We start from the raw sequence: 18040 nt of genomic DNA on the forward strand, positions 1-18040 counted from the left end.
GAGACAGGAGAATCCTGGTTTGTGGCCAGCCTCAGCTACTTAGTGAGGCCCTCTGCTTCTTACTGAGACCCTGTTTCAAAATAAAAAAGTAAGAAGTAGGTCTGAGGTTATAGCTAGGAGTTAGAACGCCCCTGGGTTCAATCCCCAGCACCATACACACACACACACACACACACACACACACACACACACACACACACACACACACACAAAAGCGTGGCATGAATTCCAGACACTATGTAAAATTTCTGAATTCATAGCGATGTGAATAACCTGTTTAATTTCATTTTCAGGTGATTCCATAAGTGGCCAGACACCTATTGGTTGTGTTGAAGTATGAGATTAAACTTATTGTCCATCTTAAATCTTTTTCTTTGATTTCATTGTGGACCAAACAACCACACTTGAATGCTTGAAATGACAGTAATAACAATAATAGCTAATATTTATCAAACACTTGCCTGGTGTTGGTACCATTCTTAAAAGACATTATCTGATTATCTCAGTAGCTCTGGATTAGGTATATTGTTGTTACTTATTTTGCAGGTTAGAAGCAGGAGGCTCAAGCTGTCAAGTCAATTTTCTGAGGGTTGCATAGCTACTAACAGCAAATTCTGGTCTGTTTGACTCTAATGCTTGTTCTCTTTGCAAAGCGATGTTCTCTTAGAGTAAACCAAAGATTCAACATTCAGGCTGCAGTCATTTGACATCTGCTGTGTCATTTCAGTATTTCTCTTCCTGCTCTTCTGGTGTTGTGTTATTATTACATATTTTACTCAGTTAAACACCCTTCCTTCTAGGAAGGTGCTTTAAGGAAGGTATCAATGTGATACTCAAGTCACAGTTACAGTTATAGTTGCTTTTCAGTTTAAAAATAAAGTGACTCTGGATTGCCATTAACAGGCAAACTAGCTCACTTTGGAGAATTTAAAATCTGGGGATTGGTCATTTGATTATTTTTGAGATACTGGGGATTGAACCTAGAGCCTTACACACTCTAGGCGAGCCCTCCACCTTTGGGCTACATCTCTAGCCCAGAGAGATGTCTTACTGACAAACACCATCCTCTGCTTAATGTCATTTATGAGTATCCATAATACTTGGTACTTACAAGCCCCTTAAAAACACCACTATTCATTGTTATATATAAAGAATTCGGTCTTTTAAAAATGTTACTGGTTCAGTGTTTTATTTTAGAGAAAGAAGAGAGCTTGAACAATTTTTTTTGTGTGTGTATGGTAGTGCTGGGGTTGGAACCCAGGGGCTTTTGTACCTCTGGGCTGCACTCCCAGACCTATTTTATATTTTATTTGGAAACAGGGTCTCACTAAGTTGCTGAGAGCCTAAGTGGCTGAGGCTGGCTTCGAACCTGTGCGATCCTCCTGGCTCAGCCTCCCAAGCACGGGGATTACAAGCGTGCGTCACCACACCCAGCTGAGAGCTTGAACAATTTTATCTGAACATTTCCATTTGTAAAGCAGAAGATGCTATAAAGTGAAAATGTTTCCTTAAAGTTGAAATTTCTGGGAAATTATAGAAGATGTTGCTGCTACCCAGACCAGCATGTGTCTAGTGATACTGAATAAAATGAAGCTGAAGTTGCTTTATTAAAAAAATGCTTTTTTAAAATTCTCTGAAAAATTACTCATCTCTATACAGAAATCACCTATTATATATGTTCTGATAAGGAAGGGACTAGCAAGTTGCAAATAAAATGCAAAGATTTTCTTTATTTTTTTTCACTTGAAAGATGTGATTTTTTTTTTTTTCAGTACTGGGAATGGAACCCAGGGACATTCTACCTCTGAGCTACACCCCCAGCCCTATTTTTTTATTCTTTATTTTGAAACAGGCTCTCACTGAATTGTGAAGGGCGTCACTAAGTAGCTGAGGCTGTCTGAGAACCATGATCCTTCTGTATCAGCCTCTCAAATGCTGGGATTACAAGCGTGTGCCACCACACCCAGCTGAAGGAGGTGATTTTGGTTATCATCTTTGACTTTTTCTGGGGGGATTAGAGTGTGGCTCAATAATAGAGCACTTGCCTAGCATGCACCCAGCCCTGGATTCCATCTCCAGCACCTCAATAAATAAATTAGCAGTCATTCAGTCAACCAACCAACCAATCAATCAGTCAATCAATGTTGCTTCTTTATGTGGTAGCAAGGCTGAGAAAGGTTTCTATTTTCCAGCCCCTGCTGGAAAGCTGTGGTTTGCGTTACTCATCTCTGTGCCTCCCTGCTCATCCAGGGTCCTGATAGTCTCTTTCTTTCCTTGCAGGATGTTTCTCTCCAGTGGAATGTGGAGCTGCCATTGGAAATGGAAGCCGGGTCGCCTTCTGTTCTTATTTGCTCTTTGTATCATTCATGTCCCTGGCTCAGGTAAGGTTCATTCAAACCCCGAATTTAATGAATTCACTATCTTCGGTACAAATGTGCTGCTTATTTACTAGCTTAACTTTATTTATTGCCTTGTTATTATTATTTTTACCTGTTTCTGTTATAGGTTTTTGTCTGTTTTGGTCTCTAGCCTCTCTGAATTCTCCATGAATACCATTTCTTTGATCATTGTTTTATTTCCTAAGGAGTTTATTTCTTTAGTCTTTTGCCATCTTTAAAAAAAATTTATTTATTTATTTAGCCCATATTGAATGATGAGATAACTATGAAACAGACTTTCAAAAAGTGTGAGTTGTTTCTTGTGCTGCTGGATAAATATACATCACTTAGCTCTCTTTTCAAGTTTTCTATAGCTATTTATGGAAAATGTAAACTTTGCTATTTACATAATTTTTATTTCATTTGCATGTTACAAGATGAAGTAAGAATTCAAAATGATATCTTTAGTTTATATGGTTTATTTAGGTTTTTTTGGTATAAATAGTTAATTTTAATTACAATATGTTAGAAATTAAAATATTTTGGGGGGGTCATTCCAGTTTCTTTTCTGATCTTTGAAATAAGATTCTTTGGCTATTTAAAAATAAATTTTACATAAACAGCCAGTTACATAAGTAAGCCAATTAACAGAAGGATGTGAATGATGTTTGAATGAAAACTGTTTCTTCATTTGACTTTGTCACTGAACAAATTGCATTTCTCTTAAATCTACTGAGTTTTACCCTTTATTTTCTCTTGCTATATTTATTCAGCTTACTATATTTTCTTTTCGAATAAGTCTTAAGTGTCATTTAAGAAAATCATTATTCTTGAAGTCTTATCTATCACCTAGAATTTGATAATATGCATAAATTCCATATTTGTAATATATCTGTGGTATTATAAAATACATTCAGGCAATCATAAAAATAAATTACCTGCTAAAATTGGTTACTCACTGATCAAGAGTTTCAATTTGTAGTAAAATGTAAATGCTTTTTTCCCCCAAGTCATCAAGTACTTAAAAGGCTTCAGCTACTTACTTGGAATATCCCTGCACTTGTTTCAAGGGCTCAAAACAAAACTTATCTGTGAGTGAAATTTTGTGTGCATTTATTAGAATTTTATTATTTCGCTATGAAGTCACCCTTTCTGTTCTTAAGTCATCGACAGAAAGTGAAAGATACTTGTAATGAGATCTGAAACTTAAACATAGATTGGATTTTTGTGATGTACAGTCTTGAACATTCTTAACTTTCAGAGTGATCCTCTAGAACCAGTGATGGAAGATAAATGATTAGATGAAAACTAGTTGATATCTGTTTACTTCCACTTCTGTGAGGCCATGCAATAGTAAATTCCCAAGGCTTCTCCAAACCAAATGGCCCCAATAGGGTCTTTGTAGTTTAGATGTCAACATTTTAATTCGTATATATATTCTTAAAATTTAGACTTTTGATTACATGAAATGAAACACATAATTTTAGCCAGTTAAAAGGAAACAACCAGACTGGGACTGGCTAAGAGAAGTCCCTATGGTGTAGAGTGTAAGGAGGTTCCCATCTCGTGGGATGGAAATCACAACTTCTGTTTGTGAAGCTACTCTCTTACTCCGTTTTTTTTTCTTTTTAAACATTTCTTTCACTATATCTCACTACCTACAAGTCATTTAAAATGCCACCACTCTACACATGAATAGCTGAGTTTCCCAAGAACAGCGGAGAGGTTATTATTGACATTTTAATATAAGATTCTCATCTCTTCTAACAACTCAGCAAAAGACTTCTTTAAAGTGAACTTAAAGGCCATTTAAAATAACATGTATTACAACTGTATCTGTTTCTATTTTTAAAGCTGTATCTTTTATATAAATCAGAGTTTCATACTATATTTGTAAAAATTACTCAGTGCTCGACTGTGATGTTCCACCTCTACATGCACACTTGTTAACTTCTTAAAATTTCTCTGGGTGACACGTACACTGTCTTGGGTCTAGGGGATTTCCATTGGACCTGGATGCTAATATTTCCCAAATCCTGATCTTTGGTATCCACCCCTTCCGGGACCCTAGAGTCACCTCTCCAATTGCTGATCCTCATTTACCCTTAGATACATGCGGGGCTTCAAACTTCACATATGCTAACAGTACCCTTGGCTCCTACCTCCTTGCCCCAAATCTACTTCTCCTTTAATATTTACAACCCTTTCTACCAGCTCCACTATCCTCCTCTTCTCCATACTCACTGTTTTCTAGACACATTGGCCTTTCTGTTCCTTGACCATGCCTTCCCAGTATCCTCTTCTCCCCAATCTCTGAATAATCTCTTCTTCCTATGAACATGCCTGGTTCTTTGGGCACTCTGACCTCGGTTTAATTATTGTTACCTCAGATAAACTGTCCTTTTTCCTAGTCCAAAGAACCTCTCCCTACCCCATCATTCTATGATATTACCTTGGTGATAATCTATAGATTTTGGTGTTCTCTTAATTATTGATATTGTATTTGTTTGACTGTGACAGCTAGATTGGAAGGATCACAAGCTTCATTTGATTAAAATTGACACTTAGTTCAAATAACTGAAAGTTAGAGTCAGATAGTTTAACTCTGAAAACATCCATAGTTTAAATTGTATAATAGATTTGCAATATCAGGTCTCCTGGGAGGTAAGTTAACATTGTATTTACATGGAACACTTACAAAATGAGTAACTCACAGAATTTTTAAAATAATGTAGAAAAAGAGCTGATTGTCTCATGACAAGCAATAAAAGCAACTTAAAAAAACCTGAAACAAAACAATAATTGAAAACTTAAACTGGTCTCACAAAACTGCAAATTGAAACAACAGAGTGTGATTGTATTTTATCCAGTAGCGTGACATCATTTAGAAAGGTCTAGGCAAAGTTGGCCAGAGTTGTTGGGCAAAGGCTGTACACCAACACAGGTGTCCCTATCTTTTGGAAGAGTACTAGGACAACGTGTTTTAAGAGTTAAGAATGTGTCCACTGTTTGCCATATCACTCCCACGCGTAGACATCTTATCCTATAAAAATTTTTAAAAATGATCGTGTAAAGAAATATGTATTGTATGTTAATTGTATCATTGTAATAGCAAACAATCAGAAAAGATTAATTGTTCATCAACATAGGAATTATTTGACATATTATTTTACATTTTTACCATGAAATACTATGCAGCTCTTCAAAATAATGTGATAAAGCTGTGTATATTGGCTTGGAAATTTGTCCATGATAATAATGTTAAATTGAAATCTAAATCATAGAATGATAGAAGATTATTCCAGGTTTTAATAGGTTGTATTACAAAACTGGGATGTATTATGCACACATTTGTATAAGACTATGTAAACATAAGAAAACATGGGATAATAAACACCAGTCTTTTAAAATGGATTATCTCAGGAACTTGGTTAAGTGCTTGACGGGAAAAGACAATAGAACTTTATACACCTCTGAGTTTTTTTGCCTTGGTACAATGAGCATGTATTACTACAGTAATATGAAAAAAATAGATGAATTATGTTGGTATTTTTTTAAAAAGCCACATTAAAAAAATGAACAGAGAGACTGTTGAAGGGTATGAGTACATCAGTTTTGTATGAGTCACTTAACTGTTACTCCGGCTCATTCTTCATTTGATAAGAATCTCCAAAAGGTGTTTCAAATAATAACCTCTTTTTGCGTGGCACTACACCCAAGACTCTGAAGATGAATGATATCTTGAGCAGGCTGAGGGTTATGGCTTCAGAGAGAAACAAACAGCTGAGAGCCAATAAATTCCTAAGCAACCCGGAGCCTGTTTCCACACAGATAGCCCGAGTCATGAGCACTGAGGGTGGAGCCTCGCTTTTCTCCTGAAAATCAGTGATATCAGCAGATTGTTTTAAGGCTCAGCGTTATTCTGATATCTATGAGACATCAATGGCTAAATAGGGAAATGATTCTGAAAGTACTATCTGGCCTGAGCTGGATACTTTCTAGCCCAGAGCACAGCATGGTTCTCGAAAGCAAATAATTGGGCAGAAAGAATCCTGTTTTGTTTGGTGTTTGTTTGTATGTTAATTTTTCTCATGATCATAGAATGAACAATTATAATCAAGCATAAGTTACAGTTCAGTCTGGGTTTCGGCATTAAATAGACATTGCACACATATTTCCATATTTGCTCAAAAGTTTCTCAGTTGTCTAAAAAAATAATCCTTTTTACAAGTCTGCAATTTTTAAAGCCATTTTAACATATTAACATGTACTTAAAACATTAAATGCATCTGAAAGGTCAAAACCAAGATTCTACTTGTGCAGATTATATTGCAGATAATGATGACTGTGTGTACATATGAGTAGATGCCTCAATTAGGGTCAAGGCACTCCGGATTACTGTCTGAAGCTTTCAGCCAGAATGAGCCATTTTCTCACCCCAGATTTCAGAGTAAAAGAGCCAATTTCACTGAACAAATAAAGCCTCCCAATTGTAGATGGGTATTTCTTTGAGACATCAAATTTCCTTCATAGACCATTGGGTGGATCTGAATTTCAAAGAGCAAAATATTAAATTCTACGAGTTGAGGAGGTTGATTTTATAAACCTAAAAAGGGACTGACTCATCTTGTCATCCTGATGATCATGTCAAGTGACCATCGAATGTGATGGGAACATGAGTGAAACTGATCCCACTTAGAAAATATTAGGAATAAAGGGAGGTCATCATAGACGCCTCCCTGGACAGATCACAATGGCCTCTAGGCATGAATGTCATAAGTTAGATAGCACGATGACCATCGACTATCTAGACCAGCATATTAGCACAGTGATGAGTCTCAAACAGTCTGAAGAATGTTCCAGAGCAGTCTTTGTCAACACTAAGCTATGTGTTGTATCTTCAGAGCTGGCTGAGATTTTCTCTTTTGTCAGCCACAGTTTGGTTGCTTATGTGTATTGATTTTTTTTTAACAGTAAAAATCCTGTTGAATTAAATTTGGTTGAGAGAAATGTCATTCTTACCTTGGAAGTCAGTAGGAATAAGATACTGGGTTTTTTGGCTTTTTTTTTTTTTTTTTGGTGGTACTGGGGATGGAACCCTTCTGTCTTTGGGCTACAATCCCAGACCTATTTCATATTTTTTATTTGGAAACAGGGTCTCTTAAGCCAGAGAGGGGTTTTGAACCTGCACGAGCCTCCTGTCTCCACCTCCCAAGCACTGGAATTACAAGTGTGCACCACCACGCCTGGTGTGATACTGGTCTTTAGATATTTAGATATTAGATATTTGGAAGTAATAATATATGTTTTATAAAGAACAGACATAGGGCTGGTAAGATGATACTGCAAGTACAAAATGACTCTACTGGTTATTGGTTACCATGATGATGATAATAATAATAACAACAACAACAATCCACTACCCTCCACATTCCCCATAAGCAGCAGTTAGTACATGAAGAAATTTCATATTGGGGAGTATTTTGTACTATTAACCTTGAAGACCTTCTCAGACTGAAGATTAATCAGGGCGAGATTGATTTACAATGTCTTAATGTACAGAGTTTTATTCAAAAGTTTCCTGTATGTATGCTTCCTTTCAATTTTAGCATCTGATTTTTTTATATTGAATTAGGACTAGAGATAGGGCACGTAACTTTCTTGTACAAAATAAACCTGGGAAACAGTAGACTTTGAAAGGTATTAACTCTGAGACTTTGGGATGTTTTAATAGGCCATAATTTCTACCCCCTTAAAATGACTAATTCTTTAAGGAGTTCTTTCATTTTTAGAAAGGATAATATATACTTTTTGGCACTGTTCTAATGTTGCCATTATCACAGTATTCAGCAAGTAAAGAATGTGGAAAAGAACAAAATAGAGAAGAATCAAAGAGAGAAAAAATGTATCCAGACTTAAGGAGTAAATATATTTTACAGGGTGGTGCTGCAGTAGGAGGAAAGTTAGAGGTTAGATGGGAAAATATATTAATCCCACAATGATCATGAAGTCATATAAATATCCTTTCCTCTCCTTTGGCCTAAGACGATTAAACACGTGAAAAGAAAACAAGATCCTTTGCCAGCACGTGGGTGGTGGCTGTTGCCAGTTCATATTAGACTTCTAACCATCTCCTAAAACATACTCTCAGAGGGAAAGTAGCAGTGGGAGCAACATTAAGGCAATAGTTCTATGCTTAAGATTAATTATCATGATTTTAAAATTACAAGCAATTAGACTTTTGAGTATTTTTTTCAGGAAAACAATTTGAATTCTGATCCATTTCATTTAAAAAATCTCCTGGCGTATAGTCATTCCTAAGCCAGCATTGTCTTAAACGGGTGGTTTTAGAAGTAATGTAACTTTTTTAAAAATTGCAGAAGTTTCTCCAATAAATCAAATGAGTCAAGAGGAAACATTCCTCTAATAACACACTCTGCTCCAAGCCTGATGCCACTGGTTCAGATAAAGAGAGAAAGTGTTTACACTAGAGCCCACATGGTAGATGGTGTCAGCCTATTTAAAATGAGGATATTTTTGTTAATTATTAGATTAGTTATTATTATTATTATTATTATTATTATTATTATTAGTTTGGGCATTTGCAAGAAAAATAAGCATTTGCTCATTCTTTTGACTTTTCCTAAACAGAAGAATTCATTTAGAAGATTCTTTACTTTGTTGCAACTTTAAACAATAAAAGTAAATATGGATCTGAAAAAGGAAAAATAGTCTGGGGATATTACTCCTTACTTTTATACACATCACATTTCCTTTCTTCTGTCCTTCCTTGTTATGCCTTTAATGTATTCCCAGAAATATGGCATCATGTGCTTTGATACTTACCCCTTCTGCATTATAGTTTTGCTAGATTCTTGACCTCATTGAAAAGTTTTAAAGCAGAAGAGGAATTTCCTATCCGGGGATTTTGGTAGCTGTAGTATTCATGCTAGTGGTGAAAAGCTAGACTTACAGAAGTCCATTGCCTTGGTTTTTTTCTTTTTCTTTTTAAGGTAGATGAGCTTCAGGTATACACACTAAGGTTGTGGAAACATTCCTTCACCTCTTCCTGAATTCTCTTAATCAGACTCTGTGTACCATTTGTCTCCAGGCTACCTCATCAGAGGTCAATAATAACTTTTTATTTGGGCTGCTAATCTCACCTCTGTTTCTAATGTTAACCTGAAAATCTGTTACTTTTGGGAAGCTCATGACCTCAAAATTTCTGTTTCAGTACTGATGAAGACCTAATATTTTAGCAAATAATATAATTTATTTTAAAAATAATAAGGCTTTTCTGTGAAAGCCTTTGCTAAGTTGACATAAGACTTTTTCCTTTCCAGTCTGGTAATTTCTGATGTCTTAGTGGGTATTTGCTAGACTCTCAGTACTTTTCATCATTTGTCTTACATGAAGAGAGGGCTGCCTCTTCTGTAACCATTTCATAAGAAAGTTCTCTCTAAATTTTAAGCCATTGCTTGTATCTAAGGTGGTGTCCATTTGGAAACCTAAGACATACTGATGAGAAAAACTGGTCTAGTAAATGTGTACTGAATAAACTGAATCCACTTTATTGAGGTTTTAAATTTTTCTTTAGCAGGACACCTCGCTGATATAATAGATAGTCCTTCTTAATCAGACTATTTGCCTTCCCCCACTATTTTAAAACATTTTCAATATCTGGTATTGTTAAATGCATCTTCCAGCAGGGGTGGTGAACAAAATATTTTAAAACTGATACAGTTTCACCATTGACCATATTAATGATTTTTCTGCAATTACATTTCGATGGCTAGCTATAAAACTGCGGCAACCATAGGAGTCATTTGTACCTGGTGAGTATCAGCCCTGGTTGTAATAGAAAGTGCAAAGATGAAGAAGCACGGATGTGGATATGTAGAAGGGTGAATAGAGGCATAGAAAGAGGTGAGGGCAAAGGCAAACTCACAGGTGCATTGAAAATGACATTGTAGAAATGGGAATCCTTCTTGTTACTAATAAGTCTGTGCAGAGAAGGACAAGGAACAAGGCTAGACAGCTAAATGAGAGTTCATTTGAGACAGTCAGGTGAGAGAAACTGCTGACCCAAATTAATTAAGACTTCCAGTCCAGGAAGAAAAAAAGGCATGTCTCCACTAACCATAACAGTAAGTATGTGCGATTGGAGATTAATACGGAAGGGCACAGAGGCTAAGTAAGGGCCTCAGGTTTCTCATTGATGAACAGTACTGACATTGAAAAGCTGGAGACAGTGATAGAACTTGAGGTATCCCATGCCTTCTCTGTCGTGCTCAGACCCATATCTGGTTGTGACCAAGGGCTGCTGAATCTCCATCATCAGTATCTTTGTGTTTGTAGCACTATCTCTAGTCTGCACTGGTTATCTTGCAAGAACTCCTGAATAGTCTCTCTGCATTCGGTGTCTCTGATAAAGGATGGTTGGGATCATAGTACTGCCCCTGATTTAGTTCCCTTGAAGGTTTTCTTTGACCTCAAGATGGAGTCCACATCCTTGCTTTTGAGGCTCACTGGCTTTGCAATGTTCTTTCAGTCTTGCCAAATACTAGGATATTAATTAAATGTTGGATGGTTGTAGACATTAAAGAATTTAAATATTCTTGCTCAGCAAGAATAGAATTGCCATAGACATTCAATTACTAATAGAAGAACTTTATACTTAGCCCAGGTACAGTTGATTTTAAGAAAAGAAATGCATTGGCTATTCCTTCTATTTTTGTGGAAAACCAGATATTTGAGAAAGGAAATTTCAAAACTTTGCCATAATTATTTGTGCCAAAAGGAGAAAGTGGTTACTCTGAATGACTACAATGACCAGAATAGTTTCTTCTTTAAAAAATATTTAGTTTTTTCAGGAGCTGAACAGCTCATGAGAACACATTTTTTTCATTGCTAAGCTAATATTATTGCTATTGAAATTATATTTTACAAGAGTATTTTTGACAAAAAGAGAAAAAACCAAATATTTCTTTAATTTTTTTTTCACTGAATCTTCACTTTTCTTCCCCTTTGGTGACCTTTTTAAAAGTTATCCCTGCTATGCCGGGCGTGGTGGCTCACGCTTGTAATCCCTGCTCTTGGGAGGCAGAGACAGGAGGATCGCGCAGGTTTGAAGCCAGCCGCGCTGGCTTAGGAGACCCTGTTTCCAAAATAAAAATGTAAAAATAGGTCTGGGAGGGTAGCCTGGAGGTAGAAGGGCTTTCAGGAACCCCAGTACCACAAAAAAAAAAGTTATCCCTGCTATAACCTGTATCTTAAACCTTTACTTTCGACTTACACTTTTCCCAGCTTATTCTACACATGCACTCAGTTTTTTTTTAAACAATTGAAACTCCTCCACTTCCCTTTTAGACTTTCATTTTTCTTTATCATTCCCTTTATTTCCTAATTTCTTAAAAGAGTAGTGTATATTTGAATTCATGACTTCCTCACCCTTCAAATAGGTTCCTCTATTTTTATTTATTTATTTTTAATTTAATTTTTATTTTTTATAAGTGGAACATATTGAGAGTGGTATACATTTACATTGTGCTTCATGCCCTTCCCCCTCCCTTTCCCTCCCCTCCAATAGAGAGTGTCCAGGTTAACCATGTTGTATTTATGCTATTACACATATTCTTATGTAGCTCCTCCATTGAACAACCTCAGCTTTCTTCCTCTCCTATCCTTCCATTCAAGCTTTGCTGAGATTTCCTCTCCATCACCTGGAGTCCCTCTGGTATTACCACTACTCCCTAGCTTGGACATATTAGAGAAAACATATGTTCCTTCTCTTTCTGTGCTTGACTAATCTCACTTAACATAATGTTCTCTGGTTCCTTCCATCTTCTTGCAAATGTTAATATTTTATTTTTCTTTATAGCTGAATAGAATTCCATTGTGTGTATTTCCCATAATTTTGCAATCTACTCATCTGTTGGTGGAGATCTAGGTTGGTTCCATATTTTGGCTATTACAAACTGTGCTGCTATGAACATAGGTATGCATATGTTAACGTAGTTCTCTGATTTCAACCCCGTTGGAAAGATACCCAGTAGTGGTATAGCCGGATCAAATGGTGGATCTATTCCCAGTTTTCTAAGGAATCTCCATACTGATCTCCATAGTGGCTGAACTACTTTGCACTCCCAGAACAGTGTGTAAAAGAGTTCCTCTTTCCCCACATCCTCGCCAGCAATTGTTGTTCTTTGATTTCTTTATGTTTGCCACTCTGATTGGGGTTACCAAACTCATACACTGGAGAAAAGACAGCCTTTTCAACAAATGGTGCTGGAAGAACTGCCTGTCCATTTGTAGAAAGTTGGATCTGAATCCTTACTTCTCACCATGCACAAGAATCAACTCGAAATGGATCAAAGACTTAGAAATTAGACCAGAGACTGTGAAGTTCTTAGAGAAAGGCATAGGATCTACACTTCAACATATAGGTACAGGGATTAACTTTCTCAATAAGATTTCCAAAGTGCAGGAAATTAAAGCAAGAATTAATAAGTGGGATCTCTTCAAACTAAAAAGTTTCTTCTCATCAAAGAAAACCATCAAGAACCTAAAGAGGAAGCTTACAGAACGGGAGAAGATCTTTACCAGCCACCACTCTGATAGGGGGCTAATATCCAGAATATACAAAGAGCTCAAAAGACTCTATACTATCAAAACAAACAACCCAATCAAGAAATGGGCAACTGAAATGAATAGACACTTCACAAAAGAAGAGATACAAATGGCCGACACATGAAAAGATGTTCAACATCACTAGCCATCAGGGAGATGCAAATAAAAACTACGCTGAGGTTACTCTATTTTTAAAATGCATAATAAAGTATTAATTTGTCTCTATTCAAATACTTAAAGTTTTCTAAAACGCTAGAGATTTCCTGAGTAGTCCAAACCTCTCTAATTTTTTTACTAAAAAATTTAAGTATATGGAATATATTTGCAGGCATGATTGTTATTAGTGGGACCATAGAGCACCTTCTTCATAAAAAGTCTGACTTCAAAGGAAATCTTATCACCCGACGAGATGACTAATGATTTAGAATTTAGTCTATGTTCAGCTTGAAGAGCCTACCCTTTTTTGCATGAAGTTTTCATACTCTTCAAATTATTCCTTTAGGTTCCACTGATGGCCCAGGAGCATATATAGCCTTTATTTCCCATCCATATTTAAATTAGATTTACAAGCTGATAGGCCTACTTGGTTCCATTTCCCATGCTTCTTCCCCCCCCCCCCTTTAATTGCTTTTCAGTATTTCCATCATATCTTACTTTCTTCTGTAAGACAAATATTAAGATATTAATTTCAAAGTGGTTGGTTCAGATGGAACTGAGATTAAAGATCTTTCTTCTCTGGCTGCTATGGTACCTGGCTTTACAATAATCCTTACTGGTGCTAGATTACAGCTACTCATTAGTTAGTGATGGGGATAGGTTCTGAGAGATGTGCCGTTAGTCAGCTTTGTCACTGTGGGAACATGATAGAGTGCACTTAAAGAAACTAAGGTGCTGCAGTGTTGTAACTGGCACCAGATGGCATAATCTTATGGGTCCTCCATCATATATGCAGTTTGTGTTGGCCAAAATGTTATATGACATGTGACTGTATATTTGAAAGCACCTTGAGATGGGAATTTGGGGCTAAGTTTAAAATTCTCATTTATGGGAAGCAGAGATTTATCAAGTATAAATACAGAGTATATTTATTGTTGTAAGTCACAACTTACTGTGTTGGTCAGAAAAACAGTTCATTAGGCTTTGTTAAAATAGGTTAGAAGTCTTTTTAGATTGTAGGGCAGAATATATAAACCATACTTATGTATTCTGTCCTTTTGCTATTCATGTGGAGGCAAAAAGAACTGGAGTCTAATAATAACAATTAACATAAAATTAACATAAATAACTTTGTTTCCTCTATGTAAAGGAGAGCTTGTTATATTTGAAAATGTAAGGCTATAGTTCTAGTCAGCATTAAAATCTGAAATTTGTGTCTATTTCAGGTTAAAAATAAAGTGAATCCTGTATGATTGAGAGAAAAATATTCTTTAGAGAAATATATTTTAAAAATTTAAACTATTGGATTTTGTTTAAATATAAACTGCATAATATCAAGCATGGAGGATAGTTGGTTTGGATATCAATAACCCTACTGACTTGGCTGTAAGTAACTTGACAAATCAGTAATGTGAATTAAAATCCTGACTCTGAAATGAAAATTTTCAAAAAATGTTATTTTACAATAAAAAATCTTAGTCTATGATGGGGCTTTGTTTCCTCTGGGTATTAGATAGAATACTATTAATACACATGATAAAATGGGTGTGCCTGACTATTCTACCTTCTGTTTTGGGCAAAATCAGACCGAGAGGAATTAAATGTGACCACTTTGGGTAGTTGGCTTATGTTTTTCTGGCTGCATAGCCCACAGGCCAATTCATCAAAAATTAGCTTCAGTTATTTTTCAGTTATTTTTAAAACTTTTTATTGGTACATTGTGTCATATGTACAAGATGGTAGAGGCATACATGCACACATCACTCATTTAGCCTTTCCCCAATTCCAACCCCATTGACTCCATCTCCCTCCTCAATTTTGGCTTAGTGATTGACTTTGATACGTTTTTTAATGTATATCATGTACATTGACGAATTTTGCTCTTTTTCCCTTCTATCTCTCTCAGTTAGATTATCTTATTTGCTCATTATACTTTCTCCTTCTTCATCTAGAGTTCCTTCTATGACTCATTTTCTCCCTAGCTTCCACATACTAGGGAGAGCATCCAATTTTTTACTTTATTTTAACTTATTTATTCAATTAGTGAATGTGGCTTAACTCTACCTGAAAATCTTCAATAAGTTGAGAAAAATTCTATTAATTAATTTGCCATGTTATATTCTGGCCTTTCTATAAATATGTTAAAGTAGTATGACATTTTCAAAAAATGATATATTTTATAATATATATCAAGTTCTTTTCAAACCCTTTGACTAGTAAGCACCTGTAAAAGACAGCATATGTAGATTTTTATTACATAAATAGGTAAAACAATTACATATTAGGGATAACCTAAATACCCAGCAAGAAGGGTCTTAACAATTATAGTATGTTTTGCATTATAAAGGTACATATACCCCAAACTTATTTTTTTCAAATGTTTAGTGAGGTAGAATAAAGATTAAAATGTTATATTTAAAATGTAAGACATAAAGCTATAATTAGTATTCTTTTAAAGATAATAATATAAGTTCAAAAGTACTAAAAACAAATGCAACAAAATATCAATCTTCCTGCTTTTAAGATTCAAGTATTTTCTTTTTCATCACATTATTACATTTCTAACAATAAACATATTGATTTCAGACAAACATAAAAGCAATGCATACTCATTGTTTTTATTATGGATATGAGTATAGTACTTTTTAGTTTTATATGATTACATACATACAAAATGTGTATATATGGTATTCATTGATTATGTAAAAACATCCTCTAATCTAATTCTAGTTATTTTTGTGTAAGGATACTGGTTAGAATAGTGATAATCTTATCCTAAAAATTAAAAATACTACTTTATCTCCACAAATTTGGCTAAAATTAAAAATACTAAAAAATACTATCATTGGTGAAGATATGGGACAACTGGAGCTTTCATATATTGTAGTTGCAAGTGTAAAATGGTACAACCACTTGGAAAACAGTGAAATAATTTCATACAAAATTCGGTATACACACACACACACACACACACACACACACACAAAACTATGCTATTATTTTGTACTTACCCAAATAAGATTAAAAAAATTTTTCCACAAAAAGACTCCTAAAAGAATTTTGCAATATCATTGTTCACATAATAGCTTGAAACGGAAAGATCCAAATGTCTATTAACATTTAAATGGATAAAAATATTTTGGCATATTAATAATAGTCTATTACTCAGCAAAAGTGGAATGACCTACTGATACATAAAACAGTATGAACTGGAGTCTCTAAAACATGTTGAACAGAGAAGGGCCACAGAGCACAAACTCTGTAGTTCTGATTATTTGGACTTATGAAATGGGCACAGTTAATCCATAATAATAAAAATCAGAACATCCCTTACCCACAGGGAACAATAGACATGGTCAAATATAATGGGTTGATGGGACTGTTCTAAATTTTGATTGAGATATAATCACATAGGGCATACATTTGTCAAAGCTCATCAAACAACATATGCAAAATCTATACATTTGTAATGTACATAAATTATACCTCATTAAAAAAATCTCATTTAATAAAAACATATTGATAGTAGACTTAGGACACAGTAAACAGAATTCTAGTGCTTTAGAATAAGAAGGATTTACTAGCTATATAAAAAATAAGCAATTTTCTGAAACACAATTTAATTGTTACATATGCTGAAACATTTTTGGCTAGTAGGAAAGGCATACTTTTTTTTCTGTATTTGTATTAGTGATGTTTATACAGATATTTTCATTAGTCAAGAATTTTGGGGGGTGGGGAGAGCAAATTTTTGCAAAGAATACCAGACTCACCTACCTGAAGTGTAAAGGGCTCACTCCACCCTTCTATGGACTTCACTCACATCCAAGCTCAGACACCCATGCTCTTAAGCAGGTCCTTTTCTTGAGAGCTTCCTCTTCCATTTAAAAAACCAATGCACGATGTACTTATTCATATCGTAGTCAACCACTAAGCCAAGCATAGGAGGGAGGGAGTGGGGTGGGAACTGGGTGGAGGCTGGTTGGGTGATGTGTACATTTATGTCTACACAAGTTTTTTTTTACCCCATTATGATGTATAAATACAATGCACCAATAAAAATAAAAAATACTAAAAAATGAATGCAGTGATCAGTATATCTTTTTTCTCTTAGTTTTTGTTATTGCATTTTTCTTTTAACTATGACCTTCTGGGAGACTTGCTGATATTTTTGGCTGGTCACCTTTAATAAAAATTAAAGATAAAAAGAGTGTCCCAGCCCTGGGTATGATGGTGCAGGCCTCTAATCCCAGTATTTTGGAGGCAGAGACAGGAAAATCACAGGTTCAAGAAGATCTTCAGCAATTTATCCAGACCCTCAGCAATTTAATGAAGTCTCTAATCAAAATAAAAATAAAATAGGGCTTGGGTTGTAGTTTTGAGGTAAAATACCCCTGGGCTTAGTTCCAGTACACCACCACCACCTAAGGTGGCACAAGGAAACTCATTCCATTTGTTGTCACTGTATGCGTTTGTTTGTCCAGTTACTCTGTTACTTTTAACTGAATGGTTTATCATTTATTTACTATCAAGTGGTTTGTCCTCATTTTGAAAATCCATGATCTTTGTGAAAAACTCCACAATCTCTTTGTAAATTGAATAGCATAGCAAATATAAAGCCTGAACCAGAAAGTAAATTCTCATCAGACACTTGAAAATTATGACCTAGAATAGACTCAGCACCTGGTGGGTGGCTTCTGAGGGGTTGTTTGTTCTGCCCAAATTATTGGCTTGAGCAGTTATGAGGATAAGTGGTGAGTTGAAAGCATCAGTCAAGATAGTCTCATTTCTGAAGAAGCACCTGCTGTGACTAGAAAAGGTCAGATTTTTAACCTATGAAGGGATAATGGAAATGGGGCTATCAACTAAAGCAAAAT

At 35.3% G+C, this 18040-nt stretch overlaps 1 protein-coding gene across 2 annotated transcripts in view; it reads left to right on the plus strand.

The window, feature by feature from the left end:
- Positions 1–2281: 2281 nt before the first annotated feature.
- The window catches only part of ADGRG6 (adhesion G protein-coupled receptor G6), a gene marked incomplete at both ends in the record, with an annotated part of 141243 nt that continues 125484 nt past the window's right edge, over positions 2282–18040 (plus strand). For both annotated transcript variants that reach the window (XM_080700639.1, XM_080700640.1), the window contains one exon: positions 2282–2381. In XM_080700639.1, coding sequence (XP_080556765.1) covers positions 2282–2381 — 100 coding nt within the window. The remainder of the gene's footprint in view (positions 2382–18040) is intronic.

Source organism: Muscardinus avellanarius, assembly GCF_963383645.1.
Source record: "Muscardinus avellanarius genome assembly, chromosome: 8".
NCBI classification, from domain to species: Eukaryota; Metazoa; Chordata; class Mammalia; order Rodentia; family Gliridae; genus Muscardinus; species Muscardinus avellanarius.